At 41.0% G+C, this 26,194-nt stretch overlaps 1 protein-coding gene and 1 pseudogene across 1 annotated transcript; both read right to left on the bottom strand.

The window, feature by feature from the left end:
* Positions 1–1,259: 1,259 nt before the first annotated feature.
* Positions 1,260–7,299, bottom strand: LOC126784124 (phosphoenolpyruvate carboxykinase (ATP) 2-like; annotated as a pseudogene).
* Positions 7,300–8,448: 1,149 nt separating this feature from the next.
* LOC126785170 (cytochrome P450 94A2-like) lies at positions 8,449–26,055 on the bottom strand. The gene is made up of 2 exons (XM_050510783.1): positions 24,328–26,055; positions 8,449–8,494 (listed from the first exon to the last, which is right to left on the bottom strand). Exons 1-2 carry the CDS (start codon positions 25,793–25,795, stop codon positions 8,460–8,462), a joined length of 1,503 nt encoding a protein of 500 aa, XP_050366740.1. The 5' UTR covers positions 25,796–26,055; the 3' UTR covers positions 8,449–8,459.
* Between the last annotated feature and the right edge of the window lie 139 nt (positions 26,056–26,194).

Below are 26,194 nucleotides of genomic sequence, written 5' to 3' on the forward strand. Positions count from 1 at the left end.
CGAAATTTTTACAGATTCGCTAAATATATATACCGATCGCATCTGCTAGTGTCGATCTACCATATTTTGAACTGGAGTTGTCGATCGCCGAAATGTCCACTAATATATCGTAACTTTTATATTAGGTTTATAATAAAACTATCACATTATGAAGCGACTATATGAAGAAAACTTATCGGAATCGATCGATACTATCCGATGTGATTGGTATATATATATTTGGTGACCATTTAAAATTTCATCTAATTCCGACCTTGTTTAACCGTCGAAATTTCCGGTAAACCAAAAATACCACTAATATGCCATATGGGAGGACTCATTACCAAGATGTGAATGCTGAAAACTATTTACATATTTGAAATCACCTAATTTTTGTTACCGATCGTGCGTGATCGCAACGAGAAAACTCATTTGGTAAATCCCCGATTAATGGGGTTTTATTTTGTCAAAACGCCTTTTTTTTTGTTGACCGTAGATACGGACGGTGAAACCATGTTTAAAACGAACGAAATTTTTACAGGGTCTCTAAATATATATATCGATCACATCTACTGATGTCGATCGATAATATTTCGAAACTAGAATTTATTTGTAACTTTTTTTTAGAATGTTTTCTAATAATTCTTTTATTGTTCCAAACCTTTAAATAAGAGTATTATGTTTTTTTTTCAAATACATGCCGGCTAGGCCCGCATTAGGTGGGCGGGCTTAGATATTCATATTTGTGAAAATACACAGCCCGTCACTTATTTAAATGTGCTAAGACCCGTCCCGGGACCGCCACTAATGGGCCAGACAGGGCTGAATTCAGCCCGTTGACGAGCCCTGATTTGCCCAAAGGCAGACTTGATAATGTAACCAGTTGAGCACTGTCCTGCCCTAGCTCATATCCATTCGGAATTACAACTGCAATGAGTGTGTTGCTGATAAGAGTAGGCTAGCTAGACAAGCCGTTGCTTTGTGGTTGGTGAATACTTTCAAGTTAAATGGCCAAAGAGTTCTCAAAGTTGGGTTTCGAACATTCCTACTTTTGTAACTTCTGAAAGTTGGGTTTGATCTTTGAAGTATTCCAAATTTTTCTAACTATTAACCCAGGTCGAGAGATAACAGAGAAATTAAGAAACGATTTTTCATTTTATGCAGAAGAAACTTGGGGGCTACAAAGGATAAAATTGATCCTATTGAACAAAAAATTAATTTACGTAAAAGAAAAAAGAAGAATACTACAATTATTTCCTAATGCAGCTACAACAAGTTCACTATAAATTCGGACCAGCCGCGAGGATGTCTTCAGTCAGCTTGCTGTCCTTGCCAATCTTGTAGCTTGTGAAAGTCTAGAAGTTAGTTTTGAACAGGGCGGCCAACTTCAGCATTGTTTGTTGGTATGCCTTCTTTTTTTATGGAATCCATTAGGATTTTATAAAACAAAGACTTGAATAGTTATTACATACTCCTCCGTTATTATTGTACAGCAGACAAGAGGTTATAAGCCAAAACTCAAACTTAGTACATAGTATAAATTTATTCTTTAAGAACTATTCCCGAATTGAAACAGAAAAAAAATTAAAAAAAAATATTATACAACTTATAAAAGCATATCAATAGGTTAGAAAAACATCTAAATCTTATCATTGCCCTTTGTCACAAGCACCGCTACCATGTCCAAAAGACCACACTCAGAGCAAATGCCATGACACTTTTCGTAACGAGTTTCCAGCAAAACTAGAAATTTCGACGAAAAGTTAAACCATCAGCGAGCTAAGATTCTTTGTCAAACATCGTGAATAATCTGAACCCGCTGGATCGGGTCCTTACGCTTCACCACCTTCAAATCCACCTCCACAAACTCACCAAGTTCAACCCTGAGGCGGTTGAGAGTCTCCTCGGTACACATACCAATCCTCAACCCCTTAACAACTACCCAAATCTCCAGATGGTTGAGCGCCGCCATATTCAACGGACTAAGTACATCATAATTTGTTAACACCATCATTGAGCCACCATAGAACCAAGGGCCACCATCAAGAACCCGTTGCTTCTCCTTCTTGTCCTTGCACAAAAATACATAGACACCAGGCTCTTCTTACCGGATAAGAATCCGCTCTTCAATCCCCATATGGTGGTGATCGCCGCTATGAAGACAGGAATCACCACAAGTTTTTTAAGGGAAAGAAAATGTCCACAAAAGTAGACTTCCATGTCCGGGTACCCGATATTGCTCCTACGCCGGCTCGCAGCCACATCACATCTTCTCTTGCAATCGTTGCCGCCATAGTGATCCAAACTCTTATAACCCACAAATTCTGTCTCAATTTCCCAATGTGAGATGTATATTTTCGACACGCCCCCGCACATGTGGCGAATTTTCAAGTTATACACGTAGACAACATTTGGCGTGACTTGGACGTGTGTAACCCGCTCTGATACTATGATAAAACCAATTGACAATGGATGGAGTAACTCATACCAAACCCTTATAAACTCATTGGACTATGTCTTAATTTCCCAATGTAGGATATATATCTCAACACATAGGTGAGATCTCTCGGTCTATTTATCAGCCAGGAAACCCTAGCAGAGAGAAGCCGTTGGTATGCCTTCTTATCTGACCACTACAATCCAAATTTAAATCGAAATGACATTAGGAATTTGGAATAAAACTATGCAGCATAATCACTATATATATTGAATAGAGGATAGAGTAACCAGAAAAGTTACTTACAGTGTTTACTGGATCCAATATTTCTGAAGGTACTCCCTCAACATTAGTGGGGATCTCAAGTCCAAATACTTCAGTCTTCTTGTAGTTTTCATTCAAGAGGCTTCCAGAGTGAATGGCATCAATAATTTTCCTGGTGTAAGCTTGCTTAATGCGCTTTGCTGATCCGTAAATGGAGGAAAATCATATGTGGGTCAAAGCTTATTTATCCTGGATAGAGTAACTTTGTAATTATGTTACTTGAATCTTCCACCAGACCAGCCAGTGCTAACCAGCGCCATGCGGTTGCACCATGCTTCTGCATCTTCTCAGCCAGCGTTGCTGTATACTTGGTAGGATGCAACATTAAAAAGGCAGCACCAAATCAACCCGAGAATGTTGCTCGTGGCTCCTTCGATCACACCCTCTTCAGTTCCAGCAACCTATAAATTTCAAAGAGTCTCAGTAGATTTGAAATTTATTAACCTATTTCAGAAATAAATTTGGAAGAATAGAAACATTACCAAGGTAGTATAACCACTTATGAAATGATACATGGTTTGTGCCAAGTTTAACTTGCTCACAGGTGGGAGAACACCAAATGCATCACATGCTAAGAGTATCACATTCTTCGGATGAGGACCAACGCATGGTATCTTCGCGTTGGGGATGTACTTACTGAATGGGATAGGCTACGTAACCAAAACAAGCACCGCTCAATTCAGTTGAATATCAATTTACACTTGCTTGATGATAATTCATACACACATGATGTACATATATACTAGTCTACCCACAAAAGCAATCCGTGATTCACTCCGTGAATCCCGGAACCGTGTTTCACGCCAACACTCCCCCTTAAGTTGGTGCATACATATCAACCATGCCCAACTTGCTAAGAGAATCATAAAAGACCCTTTTAGACACTCATTTTGTGAGCATATCGGCAAGTTCCTCTTCTGTAGAAACAAAAGAAAAACTAATGATCTTCGCGTCTAGCTTTTCTTTTATAAAATGACGATCAACCTCCACATGTTCTGTACGATCATGTTACACATGATTATGTGAAATATCAATAGCTGCCTTGTTGTCACAGTACAGCTGCATGGCACATTTAGGCTTAATACCCAAATCTTGTAGCAAATTTATAAGCCATAACAATTCGCACACTCCCTGAGCCATACCTCTATATTCTGCTTCAGCACTAGATCGAGCTACTACATTTTATTTTTTACTCTTCCACGTAACAAGATTACCTCCAACAAAGGTAAAGTACCCTGATGTGGATCTTTGATCTGTAATATTTCCAGCCCAGTCTGCATATGTGAAGCCACAAATCTCAAGGATATTGTTGTGATTAGAAAACATTACTCCTCTCCCTGGAGATGACTTCAAGTACCTCAAAATCCTCGCAACAACATCCATGTGATCCACACTCGGATTATGCATAAACTGACTCACAACACTTACTGCATACGCAACATCTGGCCTGGTATGTGACAAATAAATCAAGCGTCCAACTAGCCTCTGATAACGAGTTTTATGAGTGGGCATTTGATCTGGGTACTCTGCTAACCGATGGTTCTACTCAATAGGAGTATCAATTGGAGTGCAATCTAACATACATGTCTCCGTTAGTAGATCAATGATGTACTTCCTCTGACACAGATAGATACCATCACTTCCCCGGGCTACCTCAATGCCCAAGAAATACTTGAGTGTACCTAGGTCCTTCATCTCAAATTCTGTGGCTAGCTGCTTTTGTAATCTGTCCACCTCAATAGTATCATTACCAGTAACTACCATATCGTCAACATATATGATTAGGGCTATTACCATCCCTTGTTGGTGTTTGAGAAATAATGTGTGGTCTGACAAAGTAAAAACGGGCACTTACTTTCCCACCAAAGCTCTTGCTCAGTGGAATCTGTCACGACCTCGAAATTTTAAGTATAAAACTCGAAATCAAAGCCATGAAAGACTCTAAAACAATCTCAATAAATAAAAATCATTTTATCTTCACAGCGTATCGTTAATGAGTTCATAGTACATCTCAATCGAATTGATTATTACAAAACCAATTTATAATTCAAGTATTATATCAAATAAAAATGTAAAATCCTCTCAATCCTCACCACAAAATAAAATAAAGAAACTTCAAAGTATTGAGAGTAGTCCGTCAATTCTGCTAATCCACACATGCAGAACTATCTCCTACACCATCGAATAGGTGCACCGGGATTGCAAACACAAACCCGGTAAGCTTTGCAGCTCGTGTGAGTAAAACAACAATATAATATGCATAGTAATACAAGAGCAAATACTGAAAACATTCAATTATAAATGTACTCATGAGTCATAGGACGACCCATCTGGTTGTCCAATAATATCTGAAAATATAAGTGCTCATGAGAAATCGGGCAACTCATCTGTTTACTCAATTACATTTATAATACAGGTACTCATCTGTTACCCCTCATGCAGTACACCATCGGGCATTGGGCAACCCATCTGTTACCCAACATCCCAAAAATATGGGTACTCATAAGTTGGTAACTCATCTGTTACCCCTCATGCAATATACCGGCAGACACTAGAGCTCTAACTGAATCGTAACTGTCGCTCGGCCAAGGCTAGGTTTCGACATGCTAACACATCCGAAGATAGGTCCGAAGACAGAAAAATGTTTTAACATAACTCAAGTTAAAACCATGTACAATACATTTATCACATGTCATTGCACAAAAAGACAAACGATTCATGCTTAAATAAAATAAATATCAGTGCTATAAATAAACTTATTTGGAAATAGAAATATGACAGTATATGATATATCAACCATATATATGTATTGATTTTACCATTTATACATATACACAACCCACTATATCTTATACATATCATAGTTCAGTTTTTTACAATAAAACGTAACTATGAATCACCACCAAGGGTAGACTCGTCATAGTGAGATTTATTCACCTTATTTTCCTGAGCGTAATTTCCACAATACCGCAAGCAAATCTTTCACTTGTTTAGTCGATCACCTAGATTTGATAAGAAGTGATTAGAAACGTTACGTAAAACCTCAAATACCGAATTAGTTCTACTGTTACTGATCAACAGTTTATGGTGTTTACGTATTTAATGTTCATGTACGTACTGTTTACATATTACTGTTTTGTACGTACTAGTTACGTACTAATGTTCATGTACGTACTGCTTTCGTATTACTATTCCAGTAAATACTAATCACTGATTTACTTTCTAGAAATTACTTTTATAAGTACTGTACGTAAATTACTTTTACATTTAATATGCGTAAATTACTTTTACAATTACTGTACATAAATTACTTTTACAATTAATGTACATAATTACTTTTTACATTTACTGTTTGAAAAATATTGTTCACGCGCCGTCGCACGTGGCGGCGCGTGGGGTTCACACCCCACCTCCGGCAACCGCGCGTGGGGCCCACGTGCCATTTCCACAACCGGCGCGTAGCACGCCCCACCGTCGCTCAAAACTCTCTTTTTTCTTCCCCTCACACTTCTTCACGCGCCGCCCTAGGTGGCAGTACGATCCTCTCCTCCTCCTCCACCGAAACTCCTCCAAATAGCCACAATTTACACCCACAAACAATCTCAGCAATCAATTTAACAACCTTTACCTAGTTTTCACCGTAGAACCTCTGAAATGTCGCCGGAGAAGCTGGAATCAAGGCGGCGATCGAATCGAGCAGGGGGGCAAGGCAGCGGCGCGAATCGAGGTCCAATCTCCTAGCAGGTGGCACCAGGGGTGAGAATCGGAGGTGACAGGCTAGCTCCCGTGCTCTAGTCTAGCCGACGACGAGCTTGGAAGGCGGAGGAAGTCGCAGAAGCCTCGAGTTGTCGCGCGGGCTTTACGACGGCGAGGGAGGACGCATCTTGCTCGGGGTTTGCTGCGGTCGAGCTTGCGGAGGTCGTGGATGCGGCGGTGAGAGCCACGGCGGCCGGTGAGGCGAAATCGCCGACGACGAGGGGAGGAGAGGTGAGAGGGTCAGGGAGAGAGAGAGGAGAGGGCTGCGGGGTGAGAGAGATAGAGAATGAGGGTTTCCGAAATTGGAAACCCTAGTTCCTAATAATTCATTTTTATACCCTTTTTCAAAATCAGAAACTAACTTCTGTCGCTAATAACTTTCACATACGACGTCCGATTAGAACGCGTGATATGTCTACGAAATCGTATCGATGAGCTCTACAACTTTCGTGAAGGAAGTTTTCAGAAATGAGTGACGGAGTAAAAGTCAAATCCCGCGTTGCGGAAACGTAACGTTTTTTCCATTTTAGTTTTCCGAAGACGATTCCATTTTCGATTTGACATCGTCAAGAAGCGAAAAATATGCGATTTAATAACTTTACCAAGTTTATAAATTTCTAAGAATTCATACAAATTGAACCCGAAAAATCGGGTTATTACAGAATCATCTTTGACTACGCGTTTGTCTTTGGGAGAGCGACCGGTCTTGGCCCTGGAAAGAGTTGCCAATGCACCATAAGAAGTGATAAAGGACCTTTTCTCGTGCTGTAGAGCCTGCTCATATAGCTCTTCACCATAACCATGGCCTTCGAGTTAGAATCTCTCTATATCTAAGTCTACATTACTGATTGTTTCTCTTCACATTGACATATTATGTTGTAAGTTGTAACATGTAACGGGGTAGTGAATAGGAATGTACAATAAGCATCATTCTTGCTTTAACATGAATCCAAAAAGAATATAGATGTTTACCGGCGGGAGTGAGGTTGTATAGGACCTTTGTAAACTTTAAGGCACTGTCATTGACGCAAATAGTTGGTGTGAAATGGTTAAGTACATGCGTACCCTTCAAGTTACTGGTCTTGGTTTTGTTAGATGTTAGGTCTCCTTTCACAACCTTATAAATTATTCACATAAACTTGTCGTCAGCTGAGCTATTTACTTCAATAGCTAAAATGAAATTGTACGTTCCACCAAAGTGTGTGCAATATTTCAGTTTGTATTTACCAGACAGTTTTGACCTCAAAAGTCCAAGTATATATTATATATTATACTCAATCATCTAAAAGTGTTTATGAAACTTAAATCTTTCTGCTCGGTAAAAAAATATTGCATGTCTACTTTGAAATAATTTTTTTTCGACTTCAACAAAGTTGGTACGTAATACATAGTGTTGGTTTTATTCAAATTGAACATTGCATTTGGTTGGACGTTAGGAGCTAAACAAAATAAGATGGGAAAACAAACGTTGCATTCTTCCTGTGCGACTAAGGTTTCACAGATAGCTATTTGTTCTTCCTAAAGGATCTAAAGAATAGAGAGGGCTTCAAGTTCGAACTTCTTACTTGTTTGCAATGGGAGAGATATGGAAAAATGGGAAGCTTGCCTGTTACCCATCACCCTTTACTCTGCCTGATGGTTGTAATCCATATATAATTAATTGGAAACCACTTAACTATCGACCTTCTAGTAAGTTTGATACTTGAAAGTTGAGACCAACAAAGCACCAAAATTGAAAGACTCACGTACGATAAGTCAATAATGTAGATATCACATCCAAAGTACAACAGTACATTCTAGATTTTTTATTCGAAGGGGAGTACGTTACTAAAATACAAATAAATACATAAAAATATATAGTCTTCGAGAGGTAAACACACTCAATGACACTCATATCATTAAAACAAAAAACACAAATTGACACACTATTGAAGTATTGATAGTCGACTACGTACTTACGCAGTTATGCCCTCTCCACAACAGTCACCGGAAACCCACCTTTCATTTTTCCAGTGAGGTACGCAACAAACTCTGGCTCCTTCCCATTCTCCCTCTTCTCCGGCACAACCTTAAACCTCTTCAAAACCCCACCCACCACTCTCTTCATCTGCAAAAACGCCATCTCCTTCCCCAAACAGATCCTTGGTCCCGCCTGAAACACTGGGTAGCTAAACGAGTCCTTCGCCACGAATTTCCACTTGTCCGCTGCCACGTCATGCTCCAACCACCTCTCCGGTCGGAACTGCGCCCAATCCTCACCCCATATTTGCTCCATCCGTCCCATCGCGTAAACGTGGTACGACACCGTCATCCCTTTCTTCACTTTAGTGCCGTCCGGCAAAACGTCGTCTTCTACAGCCTCTTTGCCATCTGTCGGAACCGGCGGGTACAGCCTCATGCTCTCGCACAGTGCCGCGTGTGTGTAAACCATGTCCTTGGCTTCGTCATATCCGGCTCCGGTCTCCACGTTCTCATTGATCTCCTTGAGAATTTCGTTTTCAACGTTAGGATGGTTTGCCATCAGCCAGAAGAACCATGTCAGTGTTTCCGAGGTCGTGTCCCTTCCGGCGAGAATGAAGCTGATGACGATATCGGTGACAAATTTCTCGTCAGAGTGGCCAGAGCTCAAGAATCGAGACAGCAAATCGTGAGACTCCAAAGTCTTCATCTCGTCCATTTCGCGCTTCTTTTGTCTGACGACGGTATTCGCGAAATCACGGACGTCGGAAACCACCCGACGAAGATGTCTTTCCGATCCGATCCCGAAAGCTCGCTTGATCTTCCACACTGGACGCATAGAATCTAACCTCTCGCCACTGATCTGGACCGCATCATCGAACGCCACAGCGAATTTCGCTTGCGGCAGAGAAGGAAGGAGATACTCGGGGTCGTATCCGAACCCGATTTTACATATGTTGTCAAATGCAAACCGTTGGAAAATGTCTTGGAAATCAAGAACGGTTCGATCGCTAGAAGATTTCGATAGAATAGGGACTAGTCTATCGTAAAGTTCAATATCAACTACCTGTTCAACGAACTTCCTCAGGGATTTAGTATTGAATTCATGACTGGAGAGTTGTCTTTGGAACTTCCAGTTGTCACCGTCGGCGTTGAAAATGCCGTCACCGAGGAGGTCCTGGAGAGTGGTACGGAAGGCCTCGCCCTTTTGGTAGATATGGAACTTTGTCTTGAGGATGTGCTGGACGACGGCGGGGTTGGCTGTGACGACTATGCGGTGGCCAGGAGAATGGTGCAAAGAAATAGTAGATGTGGGGGAGTTTTTGACAAGGTCAGTGAACCACGGGAGTCTATTGGCATGGTTTTTGTAAATGGCGGGAAAGGATCCGATAATTGGGTATGATTTGGGGAGCTTGCTGTTGCCGGTTTTCGAGTCGACGGAAAGCTTGAGGATGAAGAAAAGCAAAGGGAGAAGGAAAAGAGGGGAGAAGGCTAAGAGCTCGAGAAACATGGCTAATGGATCAGTAGAGAGCTAGGAGGTGAAGTCTTTGTGTGTTTTGGCTTAGGATATATAGCTCGTGGTTGTGTATGAGTGGGTGGCAATGGTGGCTCTGGTCTATTTATAGACACCACTAGGGGTGGGCACGGGACGGGATAGGACGGGACATAGCTCATCCCACGTCCCGTCCCACTCTTTTGAATCGGGACGGGATCGGGACGGGACGGGATCGAGATGGGACGGGACAAAGTAACATTTAATAATGAAATTTTAACAAAAAAATACATATTATGTTCAAAATATTATAAATTACCATTATTATTTGAGTTGATATAATTTTAGAGTTATTAAGAACATAAATTAGTTTCATTTTGATATAAATATATAATAATTTTTAAGTTTTCATTAAAGGTGGGACGAGACGGGACGAAGCGGGATAGAAATTATTCGTCCTACGTCCCATCCCATTAGAATGAAGCGGGACGAGATCGGGACGGGACGAACGTTTTTAGACCTTCGTCCCGTCCCGTCCCTATGAATTTCGGGACAGAATCGGGACGGGATCGGGATTTCCGTTTTTTATGCCCACCCCTAGACACCACTGATATACAGACGTTCTTTTTTCAGGTCAATGACGTACAAGATTTGATTCCTTAAATTTACTAAAATCGTAAGAGGTCGCTGTCATGGTGGTAAGAATGAGTAAATAATGATAGTGATACGTAAGTAAGTTCGTCAGCAAACGTGGCTCGATTCTAATTGTGTTTGCAACATTTATATAAAGATGTGTGCCCCCCACTACTACGTAAGTGAAACCGTCAGCATGGTCGTTTTCAGGTGATCCTAGGCTGTAGAATTTCCCCTGGAGTTTCCCACTGTAATTAGGAAGGAGTGGGGAATAAGCTATACCCCTGCAAACGCCAGCTCCGATTCGGTTACCATATTGAACACGTAATGAGGATTTTTCATTTTCATAAAAAAAAATTATGTATGTTAATTTTGTCATGGCGTAATATGATTGACTGGATACATTACATGACAATGTCACGAAATATGGCGGGTACACAGAATAATTACTCTACAAGACGTTGTTCGCTCATATAGTGTTCGACTATCCAAGATAGAAAGACTAGATCTGGCCAATTAATGTATCATGTTTCCAAGGATGGATTATGGATAGAGGTTTGTGGCTGACATTGCCTAAAGGCTTCCAATGCCAACCGTGGCTAGTCGTTGTTGTTGTTCGAGTATCCAATATAGTCGTTGCTGTTCACCTACGCATCATATATATACATCACAGGCTAGAATATGAGCTAATTAATGAGAAGCGATCGGACAATAAATTATTGTGAAATCAATCCTCGCTTTCACTTGAAATGACAAAGGGAGGTTCTATTTGCACCTCTAAAATTACTATTTGTACCTCTTGAATTTTTGTTTTTTCGCTTTGACTTTTTCAACTCACCTAAAAAGACAATTAAGAACAAAGAGAAGATTTTTCTTTACTCAGTAAAAAGGTCGTTCAGTCTTCCGACTCTACTCTTTTTCTTCCTACGACCTCTTGGTCTTCTCTTCTTCTTTGACAACTTTTAACCCAAAAACAAGAACAAGTCACAACCCTAAAATCTTCCATCAAGTCGTTTCATATTTTTTAACGATTAGAGTAACATTCAAGTTAATCTATGTCTGCCTTAAAATAGCATTCTATGGAAGAAACTAAAGATGAAGTGGTGGATAGTCAAATATCGATGGCTCTATCTCAATATAAGGTATGGGCTGATTAAGAAGGTTCTTGTCTACTATTTCTTATTTATATAATTGAATGCCAATATATGATTTGGTTATGCAGGAACAAAATCAAGATGAAGTTGACATTGAATCCTCTCAATATGATAGGGTTGGATTAGAAACAGAAAGCATGAAAGATTATACAAATCTATTCATGTCAAGCCAGGTAATTATTAAGCCAAAATCAAACGTAATGCTATCCATTTAGGTTTTGTTTGCAATTGTCAATCTATATAATATTTCAACCTAGTCTTGTGCCTCTGTTGTTCTACATGACTTCCAATTTTGTATGTTTTTGCATGTCTATGCTACTGTTTGTTAGGGTTTGGCATCCTTGTATCTTTACTAGTGTATTGTGTCTTGCATTAAACTTTTACAATTGAATACATCTTGATATTTTCATTTTGTTATTTCTTTCTCTTAGTAATATACGGATTTATGATTAATTAAATGTTCATTGCAATGCAGGAAAAAATTGGTATATTGTAGGTACTGGAAAGAGGTTGCAAAATAATAATTTTGATTAAATATTCCGATAGAAAGAATCATCACACAAATATTCCAAGTTTATAAGAGATGAGGAAATTTAGTTGTAATCAAAGATAATCAAAATACTTGAGAAACCACAACTTAATAATAATGTGTCCTCAAATTTCTAGAGAGAAGTTGTACTTCTGATTTATTTCTTTCAGTTTTGTTGTAATTTCCCGGTAAGCAGAGCCAAATATATCTCGCCCACATCTCAATCCAAGTCTAGCTTCCTTTGCAGAACATAATCTAGCTGGTGACTGAGAGCAATTTGATTCTGTAAATCTGAATATCCTCTTTTGTTTCCTTTAAGTCTGAAAGGTAAAGAGAAGAAGAAAGTGGGGAAAAAAAAAGAGTGCAAAATTATTTACTGACCAGCTCCCATAATTTTTTAGTCATCTGTTTTGTGTTAAGCAACATGGCTACATCCATCCTGTTCAGAAACAAACCACATTAGAGTGACTTGCATTATAGCTTTTTATCCTGCAACTCAAAAGAAAGTCATGTTTAGAGTGCAATTATAGCCACAAAGTTCATAGTTGTTGTAGTGCATAACTGCGGATTACATTCAGCACTGCTCAATCCTTGATGTTCTTATTTCTAAAACTAAGCACAAAAAGATAGGGAACATAGTTTAACACTCTTATCTCATGATTTACAGCATGATATAGTATACAATGTCATAGTAATATCACCACTAACACATACGCCACAATATTTAAGACTAAATTCACTACTGCAATTTGAACTCCTAGCAAAAATATATATTAATAACATGGTCACAAACACTTTTCAGACATGACCTACTTCAGAAACATTTACATAATAAAGAACTCAACCAAAATAATATCAGTTGGTATCAAATCCAATCCTACAAATGATAACTGCCTTTTGGTAGTATTACAGCTTGGATTAGTGGTCAAATCCAATCTGAAATATAGCTTTTTATCACATTGACATGTAGAAACTTTTGGAGTAGTTTTGGTAGTATTACAGCTCAATATAGTGTATTTTAGTGTTATATTTTCATCAATTAAGTAGTTTTACACTTGTTAGATTTGATAGTTTGATACTATTGTGTTGCAGGTCTTCCCAAGTAGAGATGCCCTAATAGAGTGGGTTCATTGTATTGGAAAGAAAAATAATATGGTTATTATTATTCAAAGGTCTGATTCAGGAATGATTGGGAATAAGAAAAAGAGACCAAAAATAAAATTTTGTTGCGAGCGTGGTGGTTATTACATGCGTATTTTAAAGACTAAAGCTCATTGTAAAAATATACAAGAGCATGCTGATGAAGATAGTAAAAAGAAAAAGCGTCCGAAGGTTAGTGGTACGAAGAGATGTGGGTGTCCATTTGCATTGAGGGGAATCAATGATTTTGGGGATGCATGGACATTGGAGGTAGTATGTGGTATACATAACCACCGTCATGCTCAATCTCTTCATGGTCATTCCTATGCTGGACGTTTATCTAAGGAAGAACATGCAATGTTAGTGGATATGTCAACTAGCTTGATGAAACCCAAGGATATCCTCATTGCTCTAAAGAAACGAGATCGAAAAAACGTAACAACTATGAAGACCATATATAATGTCTGAGCAGCATATCGGACAAAAATTATGGTTGAAAGATCGCAGATACAATGTTTGCTACATAAGTTAAGGGAACACAATTACATTGAGCACCACAGGAGTGAAGGTAATATCATCACTGACTTATTTTGATGTCATCCAGATTGTCTTAAGATCTTACGTACATTTCCATATGTTCTTATTATGGATTGCACATACAAGACAAACATATATCATTTTCCTCTTTTTGAAATTGTTGGGGTAACATCTACTGAGAAAACCTTCAATGTTGCATTTATTTACATGTCAAGAGAGGCAGAAGACAATTACACATAGGCTTTGAGTAGATTGAAGACTCTTTTGTTTGATGACTATACTCCAAATGTTATTATCACTGATTGAGAACTAGCACTAATGAATAGCATCAACAAAGTATTTCCTCATGCCCGACATCTCTTGTGTAAGTGGCATATTTACAAGAATGTGATGAAAGAGTGCAAGAAGAAGTTTGCAAGAAAGGAAGGGTGGGAATCATTTAATAGTGCTTGGAACACTATAGTTGGTTCTACGAGCGAATATGAGTATTGGAAAAATCTCAAGGATTTAGAGTCTAAATTCAGTTCATATCCAAGTGCAGTAAATTATGTGAAAAACAGTTGGTTGGACAAGTACAAAGAACGATTTGTGGTTGAATGGACAGACAATTGCATGCACATTGGTACCACTACTTCGAATAGGTGATCCTCATGCTCTGATCCATTATTTCTAAATTTTCAAAACATACTTAATATGTGTCTTATGTCATTAATTTGCATGCTCTTTTTGTTAGGGTGGAGAGTGCGCATTCAAAGTTAAAGAGACAACTTAAATCTAGTCAGTTGGACTTCAATAATTCATGGGATAATATATATTCATTGATGGAGTTGCATCATACCGATATCAAGTCTTCTTTTGAGAAGAGTCGATGTTTCCTGCAAAATAATTTCAAACATGACTATTTGAAAGAATTAATAAGTTATGTATCAATTGAAGCCTTGAACAAAATTGTGTGTGAAGCTGAAAGGTGATTTGAATTTCAATGATTATATATATAGCACTATATATTAATGTATTTTATACTTATTTGAATCTGTTCATCAAATACAGGATCAAAAATATCAAGGATTTGGCATTTTGTGGTTGTGCTATACGAACGACGCACGGTTTGCCTTGTGCACATGAGATTGATGAATTCAAACGTTCTGATAAGCCTATTCCTCTTGATGTAATTCACGAGCATTGGAGACAGTTGGGTGTTGGTCAAACCATGCATACTAGTGACAGGATTGATGACCAAGAAAAGGTTCCAGTTAAACAACATATAGTTCGATTGGAGAAGTGGGTTGAACAACAAAACGATGAAAGAAGGCGGGAATTTTTGATAAAGATTGATGAGCTGATGAATCATGGTAGTACGTTTCTTAAAGAACCTGCAGAACGAGTGAAGACAAAGGGGCGTCCACGTGTTGACACTAGTACTCGTCGTTTGCCGTCAGCATGAGAGATTGATAATGTTCAAATTGATCAGGTTAATAATTCACTCGGACCTACAGTTTATGAAATCGCACAAGATGTTCCTTATGGTCCTGTTGTTCCTATTCATCTTACTACATCAAACCATAAACCGAAGGGTGTTCCAAATAAAATTGAGGTACAAATTTCTTTTATCATACTAATTAATTTAATCATTTTGTAAAATTATGTTGACTAACTCTTTTACTTTACAGAACCAAAAAAACTCCCAATACACAGTCCTTACAACCAAATATAATTGCCAATTTCGAGGCCTCCTCATCCTACTTTACAAGTTCTAGATACTTCTAGGACTATGTATATTCTAGATAACTCTCCTTGAGTCTATCCAAATCTACAAGGCTAGAGAGTTCTGGATAACTCTCCTTAAGTCTATCCAAATCTATAAGACTTTGAGATTATCCTTGAGTGTTCTAGAGGATTCTTGAATAGTCTAGTTCCACTAGCCTCTCCAAGGTTCTAGAGATTTCCGGAAATGTCCCAAGGCTTCTTGAGACTTCTAACATCTTCTAGGTTCTTCCAAAGGGTTCCACCATATTCCGGACCCGCCTAGAATGCTCAAGGTAAAATTTTGCTTAAGTTTGGCGGGATGTGACATTCTCCCCCACCGAATCCCGCGATGCCCTCATCGCGCTTCATTGTATTGTTGGATCATGTCCTTGAACTGCCAAAGCGTATCCTCGGACTCCCAGCTTGCTTCCGTATCGGGCAGACCTCGCCACTTGATGAGGTACTCTTTGTAACTTGGTACGCCTCGACGTCGAATGACCCGATCTGCGAGCACTTCATCGACTTCCTTGTCGAAGTTGGTGATTACCGCCGTTGGTGCCCGATGCGATATACCCCTTGATGGGTCTTCCTCGTCCTCATTGTATGGCTTCAACATACTCACGTGGAAGACCGGATGTATCTTTAACTTGGGCGGGAGGTTGAGCTTGTATGAAACTTTGCCTATGCGCTTGATCACCTCAAACGGTCCTTCATACCTGCGGATCAAGCCCTTGTGCACCTTCCTAAAGGCCTTGAACTGTTGCGGCAAGAGTTTCACAAGTACAAGGTCGCCTTCCTTGAACTCGACATGCCTCCTCTTCTTGTCTGCCCACTTCTTCATCCTCTTGGCAGCCTTGTGCAACGCCGCTCGAGCTAACTCTGCTTGCTCGTGCCATGACTTGGCAAACTTAAATGCGGCTGGGCTCTTCCCTTCATAGTGAGTGGCAAGGGATAGAGGGGTAGTAGGCTGCTATCCCAAAACGATCTCAAAAGGACTTTTGTTGGTGGCCTCACTTTGCTGCAGGTTGTAGGAAAACTGCGCCACATCTAGAAGCTTGGCCCAATCCTTTTGATTGGCACTCACATAGTGCCGTAAGTATAGCTCCAAGAGAGCATTGATGCGTTCCGTTTGACCGTCGCTTTGTGGGTGGAAGCTTGTTGAAAAGTTCAAATCTGACCCCAACATTTTGAATAGCTCCGTCCAAAATCTCCCCGTGAAGCGCGGGTCTCTGTCGCTGACAATGTTCTTTGGAACTCCCCAAAGCTTGACTACATTGCGTAGGAATAGCCTTGCTGTCTCCTCCGCGGTGCAGTCGGCTGATGCGGCCATGAAGGTTGCATACTTGCTGAATCTGTCCACTAGCACTATGATGCTCCCAAACTGCTCGGACTTCGGCAGGCAAGTGATGAAGTCCATAGAGACACTCTCCCATGGTCTCTCGGGAATGGGTAAAGGGTCTAGCAAGCCCCCCGGCTGCTGCTGAACTATCTTGTCTTGTTGGCAAACTAGACAAGTCCGCACATACTCTTCGACCCCGTCCCGCATCCTTGGCCAATAATACATGGACTTTAGCAAGGCAAGTGTGCGTTTCATACCTGGGTGGCCGGCCCATTTGGAATCATGACACTCCTTGATTAGCTCCCTTCGCAAGCTTCCCCACTTTGGTACGTAGATGCGGCGGCCTGTTGTATAGAGAAGGTCGTCGTCTAGCCAAAACCTCCGAGTTTTGCCTTCTTTTACTAAGGTGATGAGGCTTTGTGCTTGAGGGTCTACCCTTAGTCCCTCCTTGATCTTGCTTAGCAATGGGCTAGTGACTTGCGAGATGCTTGCAAACTCCGTCTTGCGGCTTAGTGCATCCGCTACCACGTTCGCCTTCCCGGGTTTGTACTCCATGGTGTAGTCAAATTCCGCCAAGAAGTCTTGCCACCTTGCTTGCTTTGGACTTAGCTTCTTTTGAGTTTGGAAGAAGCTTGTTGCCACATTGTCGGTCATGATCACAAACTTGGTCCCAAGCAAGTAATGTCGCCACACTCGAAGGCAATGGATGATGGCAGTCATCTCTTTCTCTTGCACGGTGTAGCGCCGCTCCGTGTCATTGAGCTTCCGACTCTCATAAGCAATTGGATGTCCTTCTTGCATGAGGACTCCACCGATGGCAAAGTCGGAAGCATCGGTGTGCACTTCGTATGGCTTGGAGTGATCCGGTAGGCTAAGTACGGGCTCCTCGCATATTGCCTTCTTCAAGTCTTCAAAGGCTTCTTGACACTTTGTTGTCCATTCCCATGCCTTGTTCTTCTTGAGAAGGTCAGTTAATGGTGCAGCCCTCGCCGAGTATCCCTTGATAAAGCGGCGATAATAGTTAACTAGCCCAAGAAAAGATCTTAAGTCATGTACCTTGGTGGGTGGTTCCCATTCTTGGATGGAATGCACTTTGCAATCCTCCATCATAAGCTTGCCGTCCTTGATCTTGTGTCCTAAGAACGACACTTCCGGCTTCGCGAATGAGCATTTCTCCATCTTGACGTATAGCTGGTTTTCCCGCAAAACCTTGAGCACTTCCCGCAAATGCTCCACATGCTCCCGCATGGTCTTGCTATATACCACTATGTCGTCCAAGTAGACGACCACAAACCGATCCAAGTAGGGGTGGAATAACTTGTTCATCAAGGTGCAAAATGTCGCCGGTGCATTAGTTAGACCAAATGGCATGACCATGAATTCATAAGAACCGTACCTTGTGATGCATGCGGTCTTTGGCTCATCTCCTTCCGCAATGCGCACTTGGTAGTACCCCGAACGAAGGTCTAATTTTGAGAAGTAGCGTGCATGACCCAATTGATCAAAGAGATCGGCAATGAGAGGGATAGGGTACTTGTTCTTTACCGTGATCTTGTTGAGCGCCCTATAGTCAATGCACATGCGTAGAGATCCGTCCTTCTTCTTTTGGAACAACACCGGGGCACCGAATGGGGCTTTCGAAGGTCTAATGAACCCCGCGTCCAAAAGTTCCTTCAATTGCCTCCTTAGTTCTGCTAACTCCGGTGGCGCCATGCGGTATGCACCCATGGCGGGTGGTTTGGTCCCTGGTTCCAACTCTATCTCATGGTCGATCTCTCTCCTTGGGGGTAGTCTCTTGGGCAGCTCCGCGGGTGATACATCCTTGAACTCCTCAAGAACTGCTGCTACCTTCTTGGGCATGTCATCTTGAGGCCTTGGCTCCTCATCATCAAACTCACTAAGGATGGCCAAGTAGCTCTCCTCTTCCCTCTTGATGCCTTTCTTGAATTGTAGTGCCGACAAGACCTTGATGTCTTGCTTTGCTCCTCGGGTTGTTGGCACCACACACGACCTCTCGCCATCCATAATGCATAAGCTATTGGCGAATGGCACCGGGAATGCCTTGACTTGATCATGGAATTCCAACCCCAAGACTACCTTGTAGTCATCCATCGGTACAATCGAGAAGTCTAGGTTCCCACACCAAGCTCCCACGCTTGTCTTGACTCCTCGAACTACTCCTTGTATTGGGCGGGCAGGTGAGTTAACCGCCTTAATGGAACCTCCTCCATTTGTTGCCTTAAGTCCAAGCTTGCGTGCTTCTTCAACGGAAATAAAGTTGTGAGTTGCCCCCGTGTCGAGCATCGCCGTTGTTGGCTTCCCACATATGGTGATGTCCGTATAGAGCAAACCTTTGGCTTGGACCTTGGGTGTTGAGCGGATAGCATTAAGCACCTGCAAAGACCCCAAATGTGCACCTCCATTGCCACCCTCGGCTTCACTCTCGCCTTGATGACTTCCTAAGAGCGCGCTTAGTGCTCTCCTTTGTGGGCAATGTCTAGCCCAATGCGGACCATCGCATAAGAAGCACTTGTTGTCATTTGGCTTGTCCGAGCTCCGCATGTCTCTTGACTTGCCTTTATCCTTGAACCTTGCCGAGTGGCTCTCACGGCGGGGCTCCTCCTTGCGTTGGATTTTGTCTCCCCCACCTTTGGCATAGCTGCTCCTCTTCTCCTTGGGCTTGGTGGACTCTCTTGGACTTGAGAAATCAACTAAGCTTTCGGCCACGGCTATGGCGGTAGCAAGGTCTTGCACTCCTCGTCGCCTTAGCTCCGTCTTGGTCCATGATTGGAGACCATCCATGAAGTTGAAGAGAGCATCCTTGTCGGATAGGTCGGGAATCTCAAGCACCAAGTTAGTGAATTCTCTAACATAATCACAAATTGGCCCGGTGTGCTTGAGCCTTCGCAAGCGAGCTCTTGCCTCATCCTCGGCATTCTCGGGATAAAACTGCTTCTTAAGCTCTTTCACAAAGTCATCAAAGGTAGAGATGGTGCACGTACCTCTTTCGACATCTCCTCGCCTTCTCCTCCACCATAACATGGCGGTGTCGGTGAGATAAAGAGACGCGGTCTTTATCTTGGCATCTTCCTCCATGATGCCTACGGCCCCAAAGTATTGATCTAGCCCCCATAAGAAGTTGTCTACTTCTCGAGCGTTGCGCATGCCTCCGAAGCTCTTTGGCTTTGGCACCTCGATCCGCTTGGCCTCTACGCTGCTGCTGGTGCTAGCCCCCGCGGCTAGAGCGCGCTTGCATAGGGCAAGGTCTGCCTGCATAGCTTCCATGCGTGCAGAATCTGCCTGCATCTCCTCCATGCGTGTAAGCATGCTATTGTGCTCCCTTTCTTGAACTTCACGCATCCGGGCGAGTTCCCCCATGAACTCCTCGCGAACCTTGTCTATCTTGCCTTGCAAGGACTCCTCTAGCTTGAGTATCATGCCCTTGATCGCAGTGTGGATTGCGGCGTCCTCTGCCTCCAAGTCTTCCACCTGGGCTCCCATGCCACTCACGCTCTCTTCCACTTGGGTTAGTCGTGAGTCGATTGCAGCTAGTATGTCCTTCATTCGTTCCTTCTTTGGAACCGTCGGGTTGACAAGTTCTTCATGACCCTTCTCTTGCGTGTCGTCGGAAACACTACCAACAGGATTGCCGTTCTTTGCCATTGTGTCGAGCTAGCCTCTTGATCGAACTTCGGCTCTGATACCAACTGTCACGAGCTTACTTCTTTCGCTATGCTACTCGTGCGGCCTTAGCAACTCCCTTATGCTAAGTCAGCCTTACTCGCAAACGCCCTGCTAGAACAATTGAAAGGCAAGAGAATATTTCGAAAGAGAACTTATATTGAATAAGAGAACTTACAAGTTTACTTGATAGCTTGCTTGCTAGATTGCTTGATGGTGTAAATGAGAGGGGTGCCTTGCTATTTATAGGCCTCCTCATCCTACTTTACAAGTTCTAGATACTTCTAGGACTATGTATATTCTAGATAACTCTCCTTGAGTCTATCCAAATCTACAAGGCTAGAGAGTTCTGGATAACTCTCCTTAAGTCTATCCAAATCTATAAGACTTTGAGATTATCCTTGAGTGTTCTAGAGGATTCTTGAATAGTCTAGTTCCACTAGCCTCTCCAAGGTTCTAGAGATTTCCGGAAATGTCCCAAGGCTTCTTGAGACTTCTAACATCTTCTAGGTTCTTCCAAAGGGTTCCACCATATTCCGGACCCGCCTAGAATGCTCAAGGTAAAATTTTGCTTAAGTTTGGCGGGATGTGACATTAGGCAACCAAAATAAAGCAAGAGTTTTCACTTGTTGGCTTAGTAAAAGAGACATTATTAATAGAACACACACAAAAAAGAAGATCATGCACTGTCAGAGTTGATCAATTTGCAGTAGAAATCCTTCATTAATTTGCACATTATTACAATCTCTCAATCACTTTCGATTGTTAAAAGCAATTGAAGCTAGATAGATAAATAAAAGATGAGGAGTGCTAGGGTGTCATAATATGGCGCTAAATCCGGCGCCGCAATCTTAAGTGGGATGACATATTACATTGTCACATCAACAATTAAAATTATATAAAAATATCATTTTAAATGAAAAGACAATCATATCTTTGTTAATCTAACGGTTCTAAATTATTATAAAAATAATTTTTTTGTTATTTTTATCATTTCTTCTTTTTCATCACAATAATATTTCTAAAATACAATTTAAAAACATTAAAATTTACAAAATTTGTTTGAAAAATGTGTGTGCACACGCAAATATATATATATATATATAATATATTTAAAAGATATATATACACAAAATATATTTAATATATATATGTATAAAATATATTTATTTTTAAATTTCAGACAATGTAAGGTAATTACAACATTTATATTTAGATGAAAACTTTTGGTAAGATTCTTATGTTTTTTTTTTCTGAAATTGAGTATTCTTTTGTTAGGGTATAATCTATTTTAGGAAATATGTAAGATAACAAATGTTATTTTTCCTAGAGTATACATATCTTAATTATTACCATATTTAATATAATTATGTCGATGGTAATATTTCTAAAGACAAATATGTCAAGATTCATAAATTTATTATTTAATTAATTTACATTTATGAATCATTAATGACTATAATTAATTAATACAATTATCATATAGGCACCTCACACACACGCATATATATATATATATATATATATATATATTCAAGCATACTTTGTATATATCATATATTTTTATTACATTTGAAAATATTTTGAAAAATAAATGATATAAAAAATAACTATAATTTTGTTTATAATATTCTAGAGCCGTTTGATTAATAAGGATATGATTGTTTTTTCATTTAAAAATAACATTTTGTGATTATTGTAATTGCTGTCATGTCAATGTGACGAGACATACCACGTGTGATTATGGCGCCGGATCTAGTGCCATATTATGGCGCTAGAGCATTTTCCATAAAAGATATCAACCAAATACAGTTAAATTTAATTCCAAGTTGAAACCAAAATACGAAAAGATAAAAGAGGAGCAAGAAGCAAATTTACAATTAAGAGAAATTGTTAGTCCCATGAGATCAAATTATAAACTTAGCAGAAGTAATCAAACCTCACTTGTTCTCCTGCCTATGAGATCGCCAATGAAATCATTAGAATTGCTCCCCTCTTATCTTCAAGGTTTGCTTATCCACTCAATGGAGTTGTTATCTATCTCCTACTGTGCGAGAAGAAACCAATTAAGAAAGGAAAACCAAATTGAAAGCAAAGTTAGAATAAGAAACTTTGCAGAAGTAGACATACCCGGAGAAAGATGACCCAAACTTGAGTTAAAAATGAAATCATATCTAAAAGACGATCGAAACCAAGAATCAATTATATATATATAGCAGAGTTCTACCTTTACGATCGATTGAGACGAACCAAAATCGCTTTGATCAACCTGAGAATCCAATGCAAAGCTCCAATTGCCGAAACAGGTGCATATCCGAACCAACCAAAGAGCACTGAAGGGTTATTTACATCTCTCCATACTTTTTCCCAAAGACTCAAAATCTCACAACTGACAAACCCCAAGTCATTCCGAAACAAATGGACTATTCGTTTCTCTCCTACTCACTGCGTCAATTGAGCAAAGAAGGAAAACCAAACAATCCATCTCTCTCTCTCTCTCTCCTCTCTCTGTGTCCCTCTCTCCCAAAAAGAACTTGAATTCTAATTCAAATGATGGAGACAAAAATGAAACCCCAAATCAAACCAACAACAGAAAGAACAGTTAACCTCAAAAACCAAACAGGAGAAACAATCAGCTGCAATCTGCAAATCAATTTCGCAACTCAATTCTCTGTGACTCGTGAAAGAGAAGCCGAATTATGGCCGAACAACATCTCCCCTCTCCCTCTAAACAACTGTCGAACGAAAAACCCAAGCAGACTAACCTAACCCAAAAGCCCAAACAGCCCAACCCGACTCAGTGGTGTTTTTGAAAATAACCCAAAGTTCTTATGAACAGTACTAATGCTGGAGGCCGCATAATATTTAGGAAATATTGCGTAAATTGAAGCAAGAGTTTTCTAGCTGAACCCTAAGTTTTGGACTGCTTAGGCCTTAGTGTTAGGAAAATCGCATTCATGCAGCAGGTGCTATGTGTGGCTGAACACATTAGATTTATGTGTTAGGTTGTCAAGCATTTAACTCCTGAGTAGCTGACACAATTCTTCCAAGATTCCTATACAAAAATACTCCCAACCTAGGGAGTAAACTCTTTAAACATACTTTGGAAATTAATGCCTAGGATATATCTTATTTTCTGTTACCACTGGGATCTTTGAAATCTGCTTGTGTGTTTTAGTGTTTGACACTGCCTGATGATTGTAATCCATTTAGAACTAAATGGAAATCACTTAAGCTAGTAACGACATCCTAATTAATAAGTTTGATAAAAGATACATATACTTGAAACCTACAGAGCACCAAATTGAAAGACTCATGCATGTAGGTGATGTAGGCCTAGACTCATGTACTATAAGTCAATAATTATATATCACATCCAAAGTACAATAATGCATTCTACATAAAAATACAAAGTTTTTTTCGACAAACAGAAAAATACAAAGTTAAAATACATTCTACATAAAATTTGTTGTCCAACTAATATTCAAAGTTCCAAAACAAATAGCCAAATACTAGAGACAGCGAAAAAACTTGTAGTCTTCCAGAGGTCAACACACATCGACACTATAGAATATTAGTCGACTACTTATGCCCTCTCCACAACAGTTACCGGAAACCCACCTTTCATTTTCGCGGTAAGGTAAGCAACAAACTCCGGCTCCAATCCATTCTCTCTCTTCTCCGGAACAACCTTAAACCTCTTCAAAACCCCAACCACCACCCTCTTCATCTGCAGAAACGCCATCTCCTTCCCCAAACAAACCCTCGGCCCTGCCTGAAACACCGGGTAGCTATACTGGTCCTTTGCCACGAACCTCCTCTTGTCCGCCGCCACGTCCCTCTCCAACCACCTATCGGGTCGGAACTCCGCGCAGTCCTTCCCCCATATCTGCTCCATCCTCCCCATCGCGTAAACATGGTACCCCACTGCCATCCCCTTCTTCACTTTGGTCCCGTCTGGCAAAACGTCGTCGTTCACCGCCTCTTTACTGTCGATCGGAACCGGCGGGTACAGCCTCATGCTCTCGCAGAGCGCCGCGTGTAAGTACACCATCTCCTTCGCTTCATCGTATCCGTCTCCGGTCTCTGACTTCTCTTCGATCTCCTTTAGAATTTCGCTCTCAACGTGAGGGTGGTTTGCTATCAGCCAGAAGAACCATGTCAGCGCCGCCGAGGTAGTGTCCCTGCCGGCAAGGATGAAGCTAATGACGATGTCAGTGACAAACTTTTCGTCGGAGAGGCCGGAGCTCAAGAACCGAGAGAGAAGGTCGTGAGACTCGAGTGTTTTGGTCTCGTTCATCTCTCGCTTCTTTTGCCTGATGATGGTGTTAGCGAACTCGCGGACATCGGACACCACTTGCCAGATACGACTTTCCGATCCGATCCCCAGAGCTCTTTTGATTTTCCACACCGCTCTCAAGTAACCGAATCTCTCGCTGCTGATCTTGACGGCATCATCGAACGCCACAGCGAATTTCGCTTGTGGCAGAGAAGGAAGGAGATACTCGGGGTCGTATCCGAACCCGATTTTACATATGTTGTCAAATGCAAACCGTTGGAGAATGTCTTGGAAATCAAGAACAGTTCGGTCTGTAGAAGACTTAAATAAAATGGGGATGAGCCTGAGGTTAAGTTCAGTGTCAACCACCATCTCAACGAACTTCCTAAGCGACTTGGTGTTGAATTCATGGCTGGAGAGTTGTCTTTGAAACTTCCAGTTGTCACCGTCGGCGTTGAAGATGCCGTCGCCGAGGAGCTCCTGGAGCATTTGGCGGGAAGAGGGTCCCTTTTGGTAGGTGGGAAAGTTTGTCTTGAGTATGTGCTGGACGACGGCGGGGTTTGCGGTGACGACAAAGCGGTGGCGGAAAGAGTGGTGCATGGAGAAAGTGGCGGAGGGAGAGTTTTGGAGAAGCTCAGTGTACCATGCCAGTTTGTTGGCATGATTCTTGTAGAGAGCCAATAGTGAACCGATTATTGGGTATGATTTTGGGAGCTTGCACTTGCCGGTTTTCGAGTCGCCCGAGAGGTCGAGGATGAAGAAAAGCAAGGGGAGGAAGAGAAGGGCCAAGGCCGATAGCTCGATAAACATGGTTAATCAGTATGCTTTTTTGCAAAGTGGTTAATCAGTAGGCTTGGGGTTCTGAATGGAAAACAAATGGTGATGGCATTTGGCACTATATAGAATTCCATTGAGATCTATTCAAGGATGAGTTCCACAAAAACAAGTCACCCTCTTTTCACTTTCATGCTCGGCAGGCTAGGCTTTAACAAATAAACAGGTCGTACTCGTGCCGACCTACATGCATAACTTTCGATTAGAGTATGTGAACCTAGTGTGAACATTGTTTTCAACACAGTATTCATTATTGAATTTGCAAGTGAGAAATATCCACGAATTAAAAAAAACGAATTAATCAACTATTGTTATGGTAACCACCTATTAGAGGAAATCAGAGATCACAATTCATGTGCGGTGGCTGAGGAGATG

This window comes from Argentina anserina, chromosome 2 (genome assembly GCF_933775445.1).
Source record: "Argentina anserina chromosome 2, drPotAnse1.1, whole genome shotgun sequence".
Taxonomy (NCBI): Eukaryota; Viridiplantae; Streptophyta; class Magnoliopsida; order Rosales; family Rosaceae; genus Argentina; species Argentina anserina.

Excerpts from the sequence above, each read along its gene's own strand:
- LOC126785170 (XM_050510783.1), bottom strand. The coding sequence starts at position 25,795 with ATGTTTATCGAGCTATCGGCCTTGGCCCTTCTCTTCCTCCCCTTGCTT. Across the intron at positions 8,495-24,327 it reads CCTTACCGCGAAAATGAAAG|GTGGGTTTCCGGTGACTGTT; the intron begins GTGGGTTTCCGG and ends GAAAAATGAAAG.